Raw genomic sequence first — 16,349 nt, forward strand, 5'->3', positions numbered from 1 at the left:
CAATAAGAGCAACAATTACATTTTTCTTAAAGAATGTCATGGATGCACCTTTAGGGAAGTCATGAAAAAGTATGTGGCACTGTATGCCTGTGGATGAGTCTAAACTGCTAGATTTGTGGTAGCTCTTCAAATTTGAGAGAAACAGGGAACCAGTCCATCACGTCAAAAACTTAAGGTTTTATTCGCGAGGAATGCCAACCTCAAAGAGGAGAAGTGGGGTTTTTCTAAGAGCTATGAAAAGCAAGGATCAAGCCGTCACAGAAAAAAAAAAAAAAAGTGTCTGACTGAGCGTCGATGCACAGGAGAAGAGACAGTTTTTAGAAAAGCGCGGGAAAGAAATGGGCAGGTCTTCTTTTTTTTTTTCTGGTAAGCCAGGTTCCTGATTGGACACCTGGGAGTGTAGATTCCAAGCTCTACCCCCTGGGCCTTAGCAACAGCGAAGCAAAGGACTGTGATTGGCTGACGAGTTTCGCCTGGCTTACGAAACCGTGAGGGGGCGCCACAGTAGATCACAGTGCGGTGCCGTCTCGCTGAGGAGATGGCTTCGGTTTCCGAACTAATATTTCATGGAAAGGTGCTTACAGACACCAAAAATAGAGGAGGGATGGACTTTCTAGACATGTCCCTAGGTATGTAGATCCCAGACCCCAGCCCCCGCTAGTCAGGGCTGACTGGAGAAGGGCAGGCTGGAAGCGGCACTGTGAGGCACACCCCCTGGGTGAGGAGGCTTCCCCTCTGTGCCAGCACCCGCCCCCATGTAGATAAAGCACCAGTCCAGCCTGCTGGCCCCTGCCTCTCCTCTCTGTTCCCATTTTCCGCGTCAGGTCAGCCCTGACCTCTTAGGTGGGAAACTGGCCAAAGCTGACAGAAATCGCGGAGTAGGGATTGCGGGAAGGGGTCAGGTGTGGGAAATAAAAAGCCGGCTGTGTCCGTATATTTTACCCTCTTACGGAATGATAGCAAGTTACCCGCCCTTTCACAGTCCCTCGCTCTTCGCTGGGTGTCACAAAGGACTGGATTCCAGGGGTTGGAGGAGCAAGGCTAAGGCTAATTTGTGAGGCGTGGCGGTTGAGCAGCCAGACTGGGCAAAGGCATGGTTTATTTGGTTGCCTGCTTGTTGACTGGTGCCGATTCAGCATAGACCGCCTTTCCCTTCTGCTGGTGCCCTCTAGTGTCTCACCTCAGACCTCTACTCGCTCTCATCCACTTAAAAATGGGCAGCGGGAGGGAGGGAGAGAGGACGGACTGCTTAAATGAGGCAGGGTTGGCGGTGGGTGGGGGTGGGGCAGCACTCAGCAGAGGAGGAGAAAACCTTAGCCATGGCAGGGTGCGGAAGTGGGGGCGGGGGTGGGGTGGGGGTGGGGGGGCAGCACCGAGCAGAGGAGGAGAAAACCTTAGCCATGGGGGGGGGGGCGGGACGGGGGGGGGGAGCGGGGGGGGGGGGGGGAGGAGCAGCACAGCATCAGTGACTTTAGAAATGAGAGGGGGAGGAGCAGGGCAGTGAGGACCGACTTGATAATGGCGGGGAGGAGCAAGGGAGGGCCGAACCTGAAAATGGGAAGAGCAGTAGGAAGAGGTTTCACCTTAGAGTTGAGGGTGGGAGAGCAGAGCAGGGACAGCGGAACTTAGAAATGGAAGAGCACGGAGCAGGGAGGGCTGATCTTATAAATGAGGAAAGAGATGAAGGGCAGACTTCAGAAATGAGGAGCAAGGACAGGGGTTCAGACCTAAAATATGAGACAGGGAGCAGCAGTAAGGGCAATCATTAGAAGTGGGGAGAAAAAAAAGTGGGGAGAGCAAGGAGCAGGGAGAGTGGACTTTAGGAAAGAGAGTGGAAGAGGAAACGGGGAGGGCAGACCTCAGAAATGAGCAGAGCATTGCAGCCAGGAAAACCTCAGAAGTGGTAGGGAGCAGGCAGAATGAACCATAGAAATAAGGAGGGTGAGAGAGCAAAGCAGGGAGGGTGGACTTTTGAAATGAAAGTGGATTGCCTTTTTATTGTTGAGTTCTTTATATGTTGTGGATACTAGAACCTTCTCAGATACATGATTTACAAGTATTTTCTCCTATTTTGTGGTTGTTTTTTCACTTTCTTGAGTGTCCTTTGAAGCACAAAAGTTTTTAATTTTGATGAAGTACAATTTATTTTTTTCTTCTGTTTTTCATGCTTTGGTATCATATCTAAGAAATGATGAAGATTTACTCCTGTGTTTCCATCTAAGAGTTTTCTAGTTTGCACTTTTATATTCACATCTTTGATTCATTTTGAGTTAAATTTTTGCAGATAGAATGAGGTAGGATCAAACTTATTTTAAATTCTTTTGCATGTGAATATCCAGTTCATTTGTTAAAAAGACTATTCTTTCTCCTATTAAATGGTCTTCTTGGTGGGATTGCTTTCTTAACCATTTTTGGGTAGTTCATTGCTAGGGTATAGAAATAGAATTTATTTTTGTGTATGGATCTTGTATTCTGCAACCTTGCTGAACTTGTTTATTAGCTCTAATATGTGTGTGTGTATGTGTGTATCCTTAGGATTTTCTCTATACGTGATCATGGCATCTGAGAATAGGGATAGTTTTACTTCTTTATTTCAGATCTGGTTGCCTTTTATTTCTTTTTCTTGACTAATTGTCCTGGCTACAATTTCCAATGAAATGTTAAATAGATGTGGTGAGAGCAAATGTCCTTAACTTGTTTCTGATCTTAGGGGAAACTTGTTTCTGATCTCAGAGGCAAAGCTTTCAGTCTTTTACCATTAATCATCATTTTAGCTGTGGGTTTTTCATAGATGCCTTTTATGAGGTTGAGGAAGTTTCCTACCCTCCCCCTTTGCTTCTGAGGGGGAATGGCCATGAATAGTACCTAAGAAATTTTCTTGTTTTTCTTTTTTTCTGCTTTCACATGTTTCTAACAATCTATTTCATGATTGGTATCAACAGGCTTTACTCTTCTAAGACATAGACCTTGTGGATTCCACACTACTGCTTGCTCCCCACCCCCAGCTCCAACATGAGTTCCTAAACATTTTGTGGCATTAAAATGACTTTTTAAAAATAGTATTTGGTCACTGGGGAGGGCTGGGACTATGGTCAGGCAAGTGAGGCACTTGCCAAGGGTGCAGAATTTAAAGAGGCACCAAAATTTCAGTGATCAAGATAAATAATATTTTTAAAATTAATGTTTATTGGAGTATAGTTGATTTACAATGTTGTGTTAGTTTCTGTTGAACAGCAAAGTGAATCAGTTATACATATACATATATTCACTCTTTTTTAGATTCTATTCCCATATAGGTCATTACAGTATACTGAGTAGAGTTCCCTGTGCTATACAGTAGGTTCTTATTAGTTATCTAACTCATATATAGTAGTGTGTATATGTCAATCCCAATCTCCCAATTTACCCTACCCCCCAAGATAAATAATATTTTAGTAAAATATTTTTAAAAACCAAGGTACAACCCTCTGGCAGGTCACCTATTTTGGTAAACAGTTTTTTTCTTTTGTAAATAAAGGAATTGGAGTGAGGCAAGTAAGGCAAAGTTGTTCAAGTACAGGGTCTGATCTGGTCTTTTTTTGTTGTTGATATTTTGTTCATCAGGGATTGTTCTTGCATTGATTTTCATTTTTGAAAATATTGTGTTAAATATTACTTTTACCTTGCATACTGAGTTTTTTGGAGCCTCCTTAAATTTTATGCCTGAGGTAAGTGCTTCACTTGCCTTATTCTAGGCCCGGCCCTGTCACAGGGACTCTGAGTGGGGGGAAAGTCCCAGAACTGAGGGCAATTTATAGCACTTAGGTAAACCCAAATGGTTTCTGCACTTTCCTTTGTGTTGATTTCATTGATTGGTGTTTAACAGATGCTTATAGAGGTAAAAATATAAGCTGATAAATAGCCAAAGCAATGAGTTTCTCTCAAAATTCAGAGAATTAGGGGTCACAGTTGCAGAGCAGCCTGGTTCCCCCAGATTTAGTGGTTGTTTGACCTTGTGCAAGTTTCTTTATCTCTTGGAGCCTGAGTTTCCTCAGTTGAGTAGTATCTGCATCATAGAGTTGTTGAGGATTAAATGAGATACTACAGGTAATGTGCACAAATATGTGGAAAAAGTTGAGTAAATGTTTGCTATATGTCCTTCAGAAAGTGGACCTACAGCCTAGCCTCACTTTTGGGTAGCTGGAATAGTTACCTACTCTCTCTCTCTGGATTTGGATATCAAACTTTAGAGATGTAGCCGACTTGAGAGAAGTTGAAAATCATTTGGTTGTGGGATGGGGTTTAAACAGTAGATAATGTCAAGCTTTGGGAGACTGAGGGAGGTGTTTGTTTGGTTTAACTTGGACAATAGCAGATTCAACAGATTTAGGAGGCACTGTCATTTCAGTAGATGATTAGAGCTAGGAGGATACTGGAGAATGTAATTTGGAAAAGATAGGCTCAAATCATGGTTGGAAGGCCGAGGAAAGATGTTGAATTGAATATGGTAAGTTAGTTGGAGGCTGCATATGATAGTAAAATTTCATAATTTTAGGGTTGTAAAAAAATCTTAAGAGGTCACTGGTTCATGCTCTTAAACATTGGTTCTCCATAACCATATTTATACCATTTCAAACAAATGAGTCCAGGTTTTGATCTTTTCAGTGGGAACAGGCAAAACTTTTGATTAGTCATTTAAGGCTCTTCCAGTTTGAAGCCAAGAAAAATACATCATAAAGAGCAAATACATGTTGTTTCTATAAGTTGGTGAGAAATCTATACTTTTCCAATAAATTTCCATTAAAGTTTTCATTAAAGTGAAAAGATTACTTTTAACAATATATATATCTTTGTCTTTGGATAACTACACATATGCATTAGAAAAGCAATTTTATATTATTTGTATATTACATATATAATTTGATATTATTTATACACTTATATATTATATAAAATATTATATTATTTACATTGAATGCAAGGATATTGCTTCCATTGTAATAAAATAGGAAAAGGCTCTACAAATTTATTTTCATTTTTGTCCCTAACAAACATTCCCAAAAGGTATTATAGTGGGTTTTTTTAGAAATAAAAGGCAAAAATAATACCAGAATTGGAACTGGCAACAGCAGGAACTTAATGAGAACTGCACCTCCCTGTTCACCACTTCTATCTACAGGAGACTAAGGCAAAAAGTACAGTAGTTAGTGTGTGGATGATTATTTTCAAGGTTAAGATATACCAGTGACATCCTTTTCATCTTTTTTTTTTTTTTTTTTTAAAGATGGAGACAATGTTCTGACTCAATAGCTGGAAACAGCAATTTCTTTTTTTTTTTTTAATTTAATTTAATTTATTTTTGGCTGCATTGGGTCTTTGTTGCTGCGCGTGGGCTTTCTCTATGTGCGGCGAGCAGGGGCTACTCTTTGTTGCAGTGCACGGGCTTCTCATTGCAGTGGCTTCTCTTTGCAGAGCTCGGGCTCTAGGTGCACGGGCTTCAGCTGTTGTGGCATGTGGGCTCAGTAGTTGTGGCTCGCGGGCTTAGTTGCTCCACAGCATGTGGGATCTTCCCGGACCAGGGCTCGAACCCATGTCCCCTGCATTGGCAGGCGGATTCTTAACCACTGCGCCACCAGGGAAGTCCCCTTTTCATCTTTTAAACAGAGTTTCATTTACCTGTGTTACAGACTGTCAGGACAAATTTCTGCTGTCTATTGTGTAGCTTGTTTTCCTGTACCCTACTTTGGTGTGCTTATCTTCCCTTGTACAAGTGACCCTTTTGCACAATTGATGTGAAATTCAACTGTGGGATAAGTATAACAAAAATGGAAAAATAACAAAGAGAAAATTGAATTTCTTATTAGTTAAATGAATTTTATATAGCAGCTGTGGGTGTAGTCATTAAACCGGAACCCATATTACAGGGTTGCTTATATTTTAAAGAGAAGCCAGTACTATCACTTATGAGTCTAAATTAGGTGAAAGCAGTGACCATTTTTAAGAAAATTTAAATGTCAACACCATAACAAAATCCTTTGTAGTCTAGGTCAATGAATGGCCTTAAGGTATGGCTAAATAAGTGGGAAAATAATGTATTATTGACTCAGAGAGTCTCCTTATTGTAGATTTGGATGGATACCGGAGCATATTTCTACCTTCTCTCTTCTAAAACAGTTACGAGTCAAAATATCTTGATGCTGTTGGCCAGGTAGCAGATATGAAACTTATACACATTTGTTGAACTTTGACAATCTCTGTAAAGCCTATTTGCGAATGACATTTTTATAAAAATCCCATCTTGTATGAAATGTACAATGTTTTGCTTTCTGTAATACTACTGCTATTCGCTACTCTTTCTCTGACGTTTGTTCATTCATATTACTAGGGAGTTATGTGACATTTGGATTGAGTCAAACTGAGACGGGAAAATGCTTCCATACAGTAATATATTCAAAAGGAAAGGATTCAAAAAATCCTGTGGGATTAATGTAGCACTCTCAGGATGACCTTAAAACTGAAGTCTTTATAATGTTATGTGTAAGCTAAACTAATGGAGAAGGATTTGAATTTAGGGGAAGAGGACTCTAGGTATTTCCAGAGCCATTTTATATACTTCACTCATGAGTTTAAAAGAATTATGTGAGTTGCAGGGTGGTTTGATTCAAAGCTCAAATGGCTGAAGTCCTTTTGGGCAAATAAGGCCACAGACAGGATTTAAAGCCATGCCATAGGAATCAGGGGGACAGGGCAAAATGGGTGCTTGAATACTGGATTAGAGGTTGCTATTACATTAATTGAATGCTAAACTTGACTTTGTGCAATTGATTTCAAATAGAATTTTGGAGACCTGAGGTAGGACTAGTACTAAGCAAAATAATAAAGGAGTGGTTAATCTTTGGTATCCGTTACCTCTTTGCACCCTTCTCAGCTCCCCCTCTTTCTTCTAGTTTCTCTGGGTCCTTCCAAATGCCTAACTTGTGCTAATTTCTAAAGATACCTTGACCTAATAAGCTTTGATCCACTGATAGAACATCCAGCCTTTAGACCTTTCCATCCCAGAGGTTAGGAGAGATACTTTAGAGCAGGTTGTACCTGTCTCTCATCCTTCAAATCATGCCATGTAAGTGCTCTCCACATGAGTGCATAAGAACATGCCTGACTGCAAAGTAAAGTGTGATTGCTTCCTACTATTACACTAATCTTGGTTCCTCACCTCTTTGGTATCTCATGTGAATGTCCATTGCCCTTGTTTTCTTTCTTACTTTTCAAGAAAATAAATGCAACTAATTATCTAGCTCTTACATATAGTCTTACAAAAGTGTCATCTTACATATAAGGATGACACTACTGCTCTACGTTTCTCTGAAACTAAAATAACATTTAGTAAAATCATTTAAATGATTTCCCCCTTAAGCTACTATATTCTGAGAGTATTTTATTTTTGCATAAATGAAGTTACTATAAATCTGTTTAACAGGAATTTTTCTCTTCATTGTTCCAGGAAACTAACCCTAAAATGTCTGCATTGTTTGATCTTTGTTATGGTTTTACAAGTTCATTATTATTATAGTGTTATTTTTCAGGGCTACCGATTTTTTAAATATTCTGAAATACGATGAGGTAAGAATATAGATTATTCTCTTGAGACACATTGTTGTAATTCAGCTTTTTCCATTGTCTCTATTTTTTTCTGTGTTTTCTAATACAGATGACATTATAATGTGTAGAAAGATAGAAGGTGTAAACACTGAAGAAAGAAAGAATGAGACACAGAACAATAAAACAAGTACCTCAGTTTCAATACAGCAATCAGATGCTGATAAGCATCGCCAGCAGAGAGGTAAAGTATACAAAAAATCACACGTGGTAAAAAGAGTCTGAAATATTTGTGAGTAACTGGGGAAGCAAATTCACAAACTTGGAATGTGTTCTAAAGTTGCATTGTGTTGCTAGTTTTATCTTTCTTGGAAATGTATGCATACAGGATTGGTAAAAATTTATGCCATGACAAATGAAAAAAATTTTTTTTAATTTATATGAGTTACTTCCTTAAGAGAGAGCAGGATAAGAATGAGAAATGTTTTGTACTTGTTCCCAAGCCTGTCTAGATGGTCCAATTCCACTTTAAGGAGGCAATACAGAAGGGTTAAGAGTATGGTTAATAGCCTGAGCACCATGGCATCCACATTTTGAAAAAATAAATGCTGTAGGGCAAAGAGAGTGCAGAAGAACATGAAGAAAGCCCTTTGTATCCCTAATCACATTGGTCAGTGCAGTGTGCATATTTTAATGTGAACGTGCTGTGCATTGCCATAGTAGAGAAGTCTTTTCAACAATTAACGATCTCCATGGTCTAGTGAACAGGTTGGAACCATCTTGACATTGTGTGTACTCTGAGCCCCTTCCAGCTGCCTACCCATGTTCCTTACAGTCTTTGTTTGAATCCTTCAGTGGCTTAGCAGTTTCTGAGAAAAGGAGGGATGGTGGTTATTATAGGGGCAAAGCTGCTAAGAATGGTGAGGGGGCCAATCTCATGTTTCTGACTAAACGTAAAATTGATCTTCGTGAGCCTTTGGAGAACTATATTCTCTGATCATTCCTTAAGCTGTCTTTACACCCAAATCAAAGCAGATGATTGAGGCAAATATTCACATGATTAATACAAAACAGACAGTTTCTCTGCATCTCTCTTTTTTCTATTAGAGTATTCTTTCAATGAATTTCAGATAATATGTCCAACTTTGGTGGCATATGAAACCAAATTTGAGGTGCTGTATACAGAGAAGACTACTATATTAAGGTATACAAACAGAAATAGTATGGCAAAGACTGTTCTAGAGTTCACTGAGACTCTCAGGTGATATCAGATTAATGAAATATCAAAAGTTTTGCAAATACCAGTGCATAGCTTGAAAACAATGAGATCACAGGTATTACTTCTGAAAGATATGTTGAATTTACTGACTGAAAATACAGAAAATAATTATTTTTTAAAGGACACTCAAGATTCAGAAACAACGTTGAGGAAAGAAATGATAAAAAGCCAAACCAAGAACCTTTTGGATTCGAGTCTGGACAAAGCTCTTTAAACAGGCAGCCTTTAAAGAAGCAGGTAAATAAATACCAAGAATTAACCAATATAAAGGTCCTAAATTTAATATATTTCTTAATATTAAGGATTATTTAAAATTCTGTTAAGAGCGGGGATTGTTTCTTAGTACTCCCCCATGCTGCCTGAAGGAAGCATAATTTAACTTCAATATTTGTTAATTGATTTTTCCTCTGTAACTGTTTTATTTTTATTAAGTTATTTTATTTATTTATTTTTGGCTGTGTGGGGTCTTCGTGGCTGCACGTGGGCTTTCTCTAGTTGTGGTGAGCGGGGGCTACTCTTTGTTGCAGTGAGTGGGCTTCTCATTGCAGTGGATTCTCTCGTGGAGCACCGGCTGTAGGCGCGTGGGCTTCAGCAGTTGTGGCACATGGGCTCAGTAGTTGTGGCTTGCAGGCTCTAGAGCACAGGCTCAGTAGTTGTGGCGCACGGGCTTAGTTGCTCTGCAGCATGTGGGATCTTCCCAGACCAGGGCTCGAACCCATGTCCCCTGCATTGGCAGGCGGATTCTTAACCACTGCGCCACCAGGGAAGCCCCTGTAACTGTTTTAATAAACATTTATTTTTGCTATTTTCAATCACTGCTAGAAATTTTGAATTTATAAAATGCCAAAAGAGATGATTGGTTTCATGATTTGTCTTGTATAATCATTCTCATTTTTGTCCTCGTATAATAAGAGTCGTTGATCTTAAGTTTTAGTATAAAAACAGTTTTAGTAGACTTGTGAATGAATTGTAAAAACTAGAAGTCAGATGACATTAGTGTATGACATAAACTCTGGAACCAACAGATGGGACTTACTATAGTTGTACATTTTATGGTGGTAAATCCATCACCTCTAAACTTGTATAGATGAGCCAGTCACTGGACAGAAATTTGAGAGGTGCTCATATCCAGATTCATAAGTTAACATTGATACTATGGTTTCAGCTTGCCCTATAAAGTGATTCTTCTTAAAGTGCTATGTGGTCATTTAGTAAAAAATGTTGGTTCTGGGAGCTTAAACCATTTTTGCCAAATTATATAAATGCAAATTTTGGGGGAAGGAGAGCATGTTGCATATTCAAATATTTAGAGGATTGATTTAGCAAATATTAATTAAATGTCTATTCTAGGCACTATGCAAGGTACCAGAACAGCCCTGCTTCAAATATTATATGTGGTGGTGGGAAAAAAAGATAAGAAAGAAATTTAATGCCAGGCAGTTTACAATACATGTTCTAATAGGGTATAAGTTATATATTGTGGGGATGCAGCAATTCATTCTGATTAAGGGGATTTGTGAAAGTCTGATGGAGGAGATGGTATTTAATCTGTAAGGTGAGAAAGTTTTTGATAAAGTTTGGAAAGAAGGACATGAGCTTACATTACAGTATGAAACGCATAAATGAACTAAGAATATTGTAAAATAGTATTTTCAAATTGAAAGCATCTTTCTATCTCTCATACTTTTCAGATATTTGAGACTGTCATTATAGCAGAACTCACTGGAAAAAAGTACTCTGCAATAAAGAAATGTATTAAAATTTAAACATAATTATTCTACCAATAGATTGAATAACAATTACAGCTTTCAATCATGCTTTGAAATTCTAATAAGCTAGTTTTGTATTTCACAAGATTTAATCCTAATATCAGTAAAACACAATTGTATTTATTCAACACAACTCTTTTTGATCGTTTCTGTTGTTTATAAGGAAAGTTTCCGTTTTTGATAATTTCTGTTGTTTTCTAAAGGTAGAAATCTGTGGTATCCAATTTGATGAAATTATTTTTTATATAAACATGTGTAAAAAGACTACAAGTTCCTTTGGAAAGGTACTTGGGTTCATATGGGTCTTTAGGAGATAGGTCTCAATCCTTCCTGCTGACCCACTGTGTTCCCAACACTAGTCACTTAGAAAAGGAAATGTACATGTGCATTCCACCCAATCTCCTTATTTATGTTTTACAGTGGAAAATCTGGAGTGTGACTATGGCTTTATGCTTTAACAAAGCAGCAGATTTGTCATATTTTTTATTTTACTAAAGTTTTATGTGAATAATATTCTTTATGCCAATACCTCCCCTGCCTTTTAATAGTTGCATTCAGCTTCTGGTAGTGTTATACTACAAAGTCACAATGTCAGAGCTAGGGCATGTTTTGTTTGCCAGGCACTATTTGCTAGTGGAAAGCTTGTTTTCTTAGCATGGTCCATATGACTTTGTCCACTTACATTTATGTAGCATCATAGAGATTTGTCAAGGGTTTCATTATTTCCATTTGACTGATTCACTCCACTGACCTTTTGATTTAAAAAGTGAAAAGGTAGAAAGACTGAGTTGTTGTCAGACCAGTTTACTTTAACAGTATTAAGCCTACCTTCTGCTTTCTTTATAGCTACCTATCCCCTCACTTATTTGTCTTTCTCTCTAGAATTAAATATTAATTTATATAGAGGAGATAGATAATTTATTGTAAGTTTTTTTTAATTGAAGTATAGTTGATTTACAATATGGTGTTAGTTGATAGTTTCTTTTTCACCTGATCCTGAACAGGTGAAGAATAAATAGTATGATTTTGAACACTTTCTTGTGGTTCTAAGGATTTGTGCTACAAAATATTAAATATTCTGTCTCTCAACTATAAAGTCACAGAATTGGTTGTTTCTTTAGGTAAAACATAGATCCAGAAAATGGTAGGTAGAGTATGACCTTGGAATATATTCAAATTCACAAAGCAATTAATTTTCCATATTTAAAACATTTTATTAAAGTTTTATATGCATAATATTCTTTGTGCCAATGCCATGAGAGATCAGAGCTTTCTACATATTAGTTCTGAAAACTGTTTAGTCTTTAAAGGTAGGGGCAGTGGAATTCTAAAAAACGAGTTGCCCATAGAAATGGTCTTAACAAAATACCATTATGAGTTAATGAAATCAATAGGGTATATGTTTCATTTGTTTTTCAAAATTGCGGTTCTTTGCAGGAGAAGTGCAATGAAAATTCTAAAGCCCAAGCAGTGATGAATCAAGGCCAATCAGAGAGGAACCAACATCAATCGGAAGGATCTCAAGGCCAATCAGAAGAAAATCCACACTATTCAGAGAGATCTCGAGGCCACTCAAAGAGGTCTCGTGGCCAATCAGAGAGATCTCATGGTCGATCAGAAAGATCTCGTGGCAAAGAAAAGAGATCTCATGGTCCATCAGAAAGATCTCGTGGCCGATCAGAGAGAGCTCATGGTCGATCAGAAAGATCTCGTGGCAAAGAAAAGAGATCTCATGGTCCATCAGAAAGATCTCGTGGCCGATCAAAGAGATCTCATGGTCAATCAAAGAGATCTCATGGCCGATTAGAGAGATCTCGTAGCTATACAGAAAGATCTCATGGCCAGTCAGAGAGATCACGTGACCACTCTAAGAGATCCCATGGTCACTCAGAGAGATCTCATGACCGTTCAAAGAGATCTAATGTCCTATCAGGGAGATTTCATGGTCAATCAGAGAGATCTCATGACCAATCAGGGAGATATCAAAGATACTCAGCAGTAGAAATTGAGTGTGAATCTAACAGGTAAAAATATAATGAATACTTAACTATTAATGTGTTGAGTGATGTGGAAATGTAAAGGCATGCTTTATATATCTATATTTTAATGGCTAAATATGTATTTGTTGAAACAGAATTGAACTGGGACAAAGATATTAATAGAATAGAGGTGATGTATTCATGGCATCAATATTCTTTCAACTTACTGATGCCCTCTAGCTATCATCCAGTTTCCCAATTACCCTAATTAAGTTGTTCCATCTAGGTCAGCTTCCCTGGAAGAGCTCCAATGTACTCAATCTTTCCTACTGAGCCTTTCCCACAATCAAAATATATTGACGCAGTGTCCCATTCTCTTTGAACTTTCCAACCTGCTAGGCTAGCTAATCTAACAATGAACTATGCTAGATTGATAATATATAATCTCTGATAATGAATTCCTCTGTTTCCCTCCTCTACCTCCTTTCTAAAGAGTCTTCAAGGAGCCCTCAGCAGACAAATAATAGGTGTATCTTCGGGCAGCTGAACTTTTCTGCTTTCCACAAATCAGAACATAGGAGAGGTCTAGCTTATGCATACTTGCAACCCTAGCCTAAATATATTTTGAATATTGTGTATATTCACTATTGCCTTATAAAACTGTTAGGCTAGGTCTGTCCGCCCTAACAAAAGAACCAGAGAAATTTAACAGTATTGCAGATTGTTTGAGTTTTAAAAACCTCAAGACATTTTTATTGTAATTGGCTAGGTAATTGAGTAAAAACATTATTTTTAATTTAAATTTCTCAGTGATTGCCTTCATTTTGCATTGCCTATAAATGTCTAGTCAAATACTTTAGCTCATATTAACTGCAGAGAGTTGCAGTTTTCAGCTAAAAAAATTATTTCCAAAATGTATATGTGGGTTATTGTGTATATAGACAATGTCTGATGTAGGCACCGTTTTAATGCTAAAGGCCCCACCCTACTTATATTAGCAGTATACAGTTTGCTATAAAGAAATTAACATATGTTTAACACTGATGATAAACAATTATTTCTACATTTATCAGGGATTTTCATGTTTTACTTCATTTTACACATCCATTTTTGTTTGTCAAGTGGTATAACACTTCCACTAAGGCACTGAAATTCCACTTACTGTTTTCCAATGACATATTCTGTCATTTTACAAGTGCATTTTAAAACATAATGAACAATTCTGTTCAGATTTTTCTCCTTTATCTTCTATTATTATAATTTTTTTTGTATCCTTAGCACAAGTAAGTAATTCTTGCTTGGTTAAAGTTATCAAATGTAGAACTCTTACTAAAGAACACATAAAGTACAGAAAATTAATATACTTTGATAATTGATCCCTTAGAGATTAATTCTTCTACTCCATAACTTTCCATTCTAATATATATATATATATATATATATGTTGACCAGTTAGGTTTAATAATATCCTTAAGACCTGGAGTTGGCGTATGCACCGCTCAGGCTAGCTTCACCAGAAGACAAAGACAAACCAGAAATGCTAAACTTCTGCCTTAATTTTTAAGGCATTTCTACCTTAAAAAAAAAATAAGTCACCAGTGTAGAAGCCCAATGTGGTCTGAACAAAAGACAGGTAACTAGGCAAGCATCTGGAATAAAATATGGTAGCATATTCGGAATATTGTTTATTTATGGGGACTTACAATGACTTTTTTCAATTTTGAAAAACCAGTATGATTCTTTACAGTTCTAAAGAGGATTTATTATTGTAAACAAGGTGTGAATTTGTATTTTTGATGCCCCCAAGATACCTGATAACAATTTCAGCTTTTGCTCCTTTTTCCTGATTTGGTAATTATATCCACAGTCAGATGTCTTCCTTGGCTAGAGTAATATGTAAATAGTGAAGCTTAACAAAATAAAAACTTTTTTGTAACCTCCGCTAAGTAGCTTACAAGAAATGAGTGGCAAAATCTGTATATCTTTGCATTAGCTGGGCTGTCTACCTGATGAAAGCTTTTCTAAACACAGAAAATAGCTTCAGAGGAAATGAGGTGCTTAGTTTTGGAGTGCTTGCCGTTTAAACTCCAATTATAGAGTGATAACTGATATATCTCATTACCACTACTTCATTCCAAGTAATTCTTGAAGTAAATTCAAATCTGATTATAATCGACAAATCAGATCTTTGGATCTTTCAAAATAAATGATTGCTTTTTAAAGTATCACCATTTATGATTCATATCAGGACTTCTGCAAAGAAAAAAAGGAGTGAATACTTATGGAGACAGATGCAGCAAAGAAATGATACAATGAACATGAGTCGAAGTGTAAGTATCAGCACTTTCAAAGTTATAGCAGAGAAACTGTGTGGTTTTACAGATTTTCATTTGAATAGGCTTTCTTCCTGTGCCTTTGTTGGCATCTACTTATATTGATGATTAATATATTTTAAAACCTGTTTACCAACATCAAATGTAGGAAGAAGCCACATATGTCATACATGTCTTCATGAGTCAAGTGTTTCCAGCCTTTTGGATAATTGCTTGCACAGAAACGTTTCCTGCTCCTCTTCCATTACCCCCCATCCTACCTTATATTATTTAGCTTCTAAGTGGGCACTAGACAAAACTGAGAAAGAATGATACAAATAAAACTTATTAGTAGCACGTACGTCGTATTTTAAACAATCTTTTACAACCGTTGAATCCTCAGGACATTGTCTTTATTTTACTATTTATTTACTGAAGATCTATGAACAGCAATTACAAGAAATGAAGTAAATAGTATGTTGAGTAAGCCAATTAAGTCCATTTTGCTGGAAACTTCCATCTTTAATACAGAACATGTGTGTTTGACGTAAGTATTTAGATGAAATTGAGTAGATGTAGCTCCTACATGAAACACCTAATACTTATCCCTACACATGACACTCTGGTATTTCTTCCAATACTTCTACCTGCAGGAAAAGACAGGCTAGCTTAAATAGTAATGTGATATACTGTAAAGAGGTCTAGTCTGGGTCTCAGAGAGTTGGCTTACCTGCCTGGCTAATCCACTTACTAGCTGTGTGTATGACCATGAGCAAGTCACCTCCCCTGCTGTAAATCTTAGTTTTGTTCCCCTGTAAATGAGATTAGAATGAAAGATATCTATGAGATGGTTAAAGCAATCTAAGTATTATGGTCTAGTAGTTAATGACAGGGGCTTCGGATTCACACTCGGATAGAATCATGTTTCTACCACTTAATTTCATATTTGATCAATTCTAAGACATGCTTTTTTTTCCAGTTTTCAATATCTCTGAAATCAGGAAATGTCCTGCATTTAATGGTATAGTTGAATTGAAAACTTAAAATCCTTTTAGTGGTACATAAAATAACAGTACATGTTACAATCATGGTATCTTAGATTTGATGAAACATGGTGGCTGAGGAACCTTGGGCAAGTTCCTTTGAGCCTGTTTTCTCAGCTACAAAATGGGAACAATATTGACCTCGTAGGTTGTTGTGATGATTAATTGAAATATATGTAAACATTTTAGGCTAGAAACAGGATTGTGGTAAGCATTCTATACATTGGAATTCTTATTATTTTATCATTACTATGATGATGAATATATAATATTATTCACTATAATCATTCCTTCAGTGTTCACTGTGGCAATATTAACATGATAACCATAAAAGTTCTTACATTCTAATTAATTTTATGTGATTCAGTTTATATATATATATATATAAAAAT

At 37.2% G+C, this 16,349-nt stretch overlaps 1 protein-coding gene across 1 annotated transcript in view; it reads left to right on the forward strand.

Moving 5' to 3' along the window:
• The first annotated feature begins 538 nt into the window (after positions 1 to 538).
• Positions 539 to 16,349, forward strand: part of LUZP4 (leucine zipper protein 4) — a 146,045-nt gene continuing 130,234 nt past the window's right edge. The window contains 6 exon segments of the mRNA XM_068532676.1: positions 539 to 629; positions 7,688 to 7,819; positions 8,976 to 9,091; positions 12,061 to 12,378; positions 12,380 to 12,548; positions 12,551 to 12,647. Of these exon segments, the coding sequence (XP_068388777.1) occupies positions 539 to 629; positions 7,688 to 7,819; positions 8,976 to 9,091; positions 12,061 to 12,378; positions 12,380 to 12,548; positions 12,551 to 12,647 (923 nt within the window).

This window comes from Eschrichtius robustus, chromosome X, assembly GCF_028021215.1.
Source record: "Eschrichtius robustus isolate mEscRob2 chromosome X, mEscRob2.pri, whole genome shotgun sequence".
NCBI lineage: Eukaryota > Metazoa > Chordata > Mammalia > Artiodactyla > Eschrichtiidae > Eschrichtius > Eschrichtius robustus.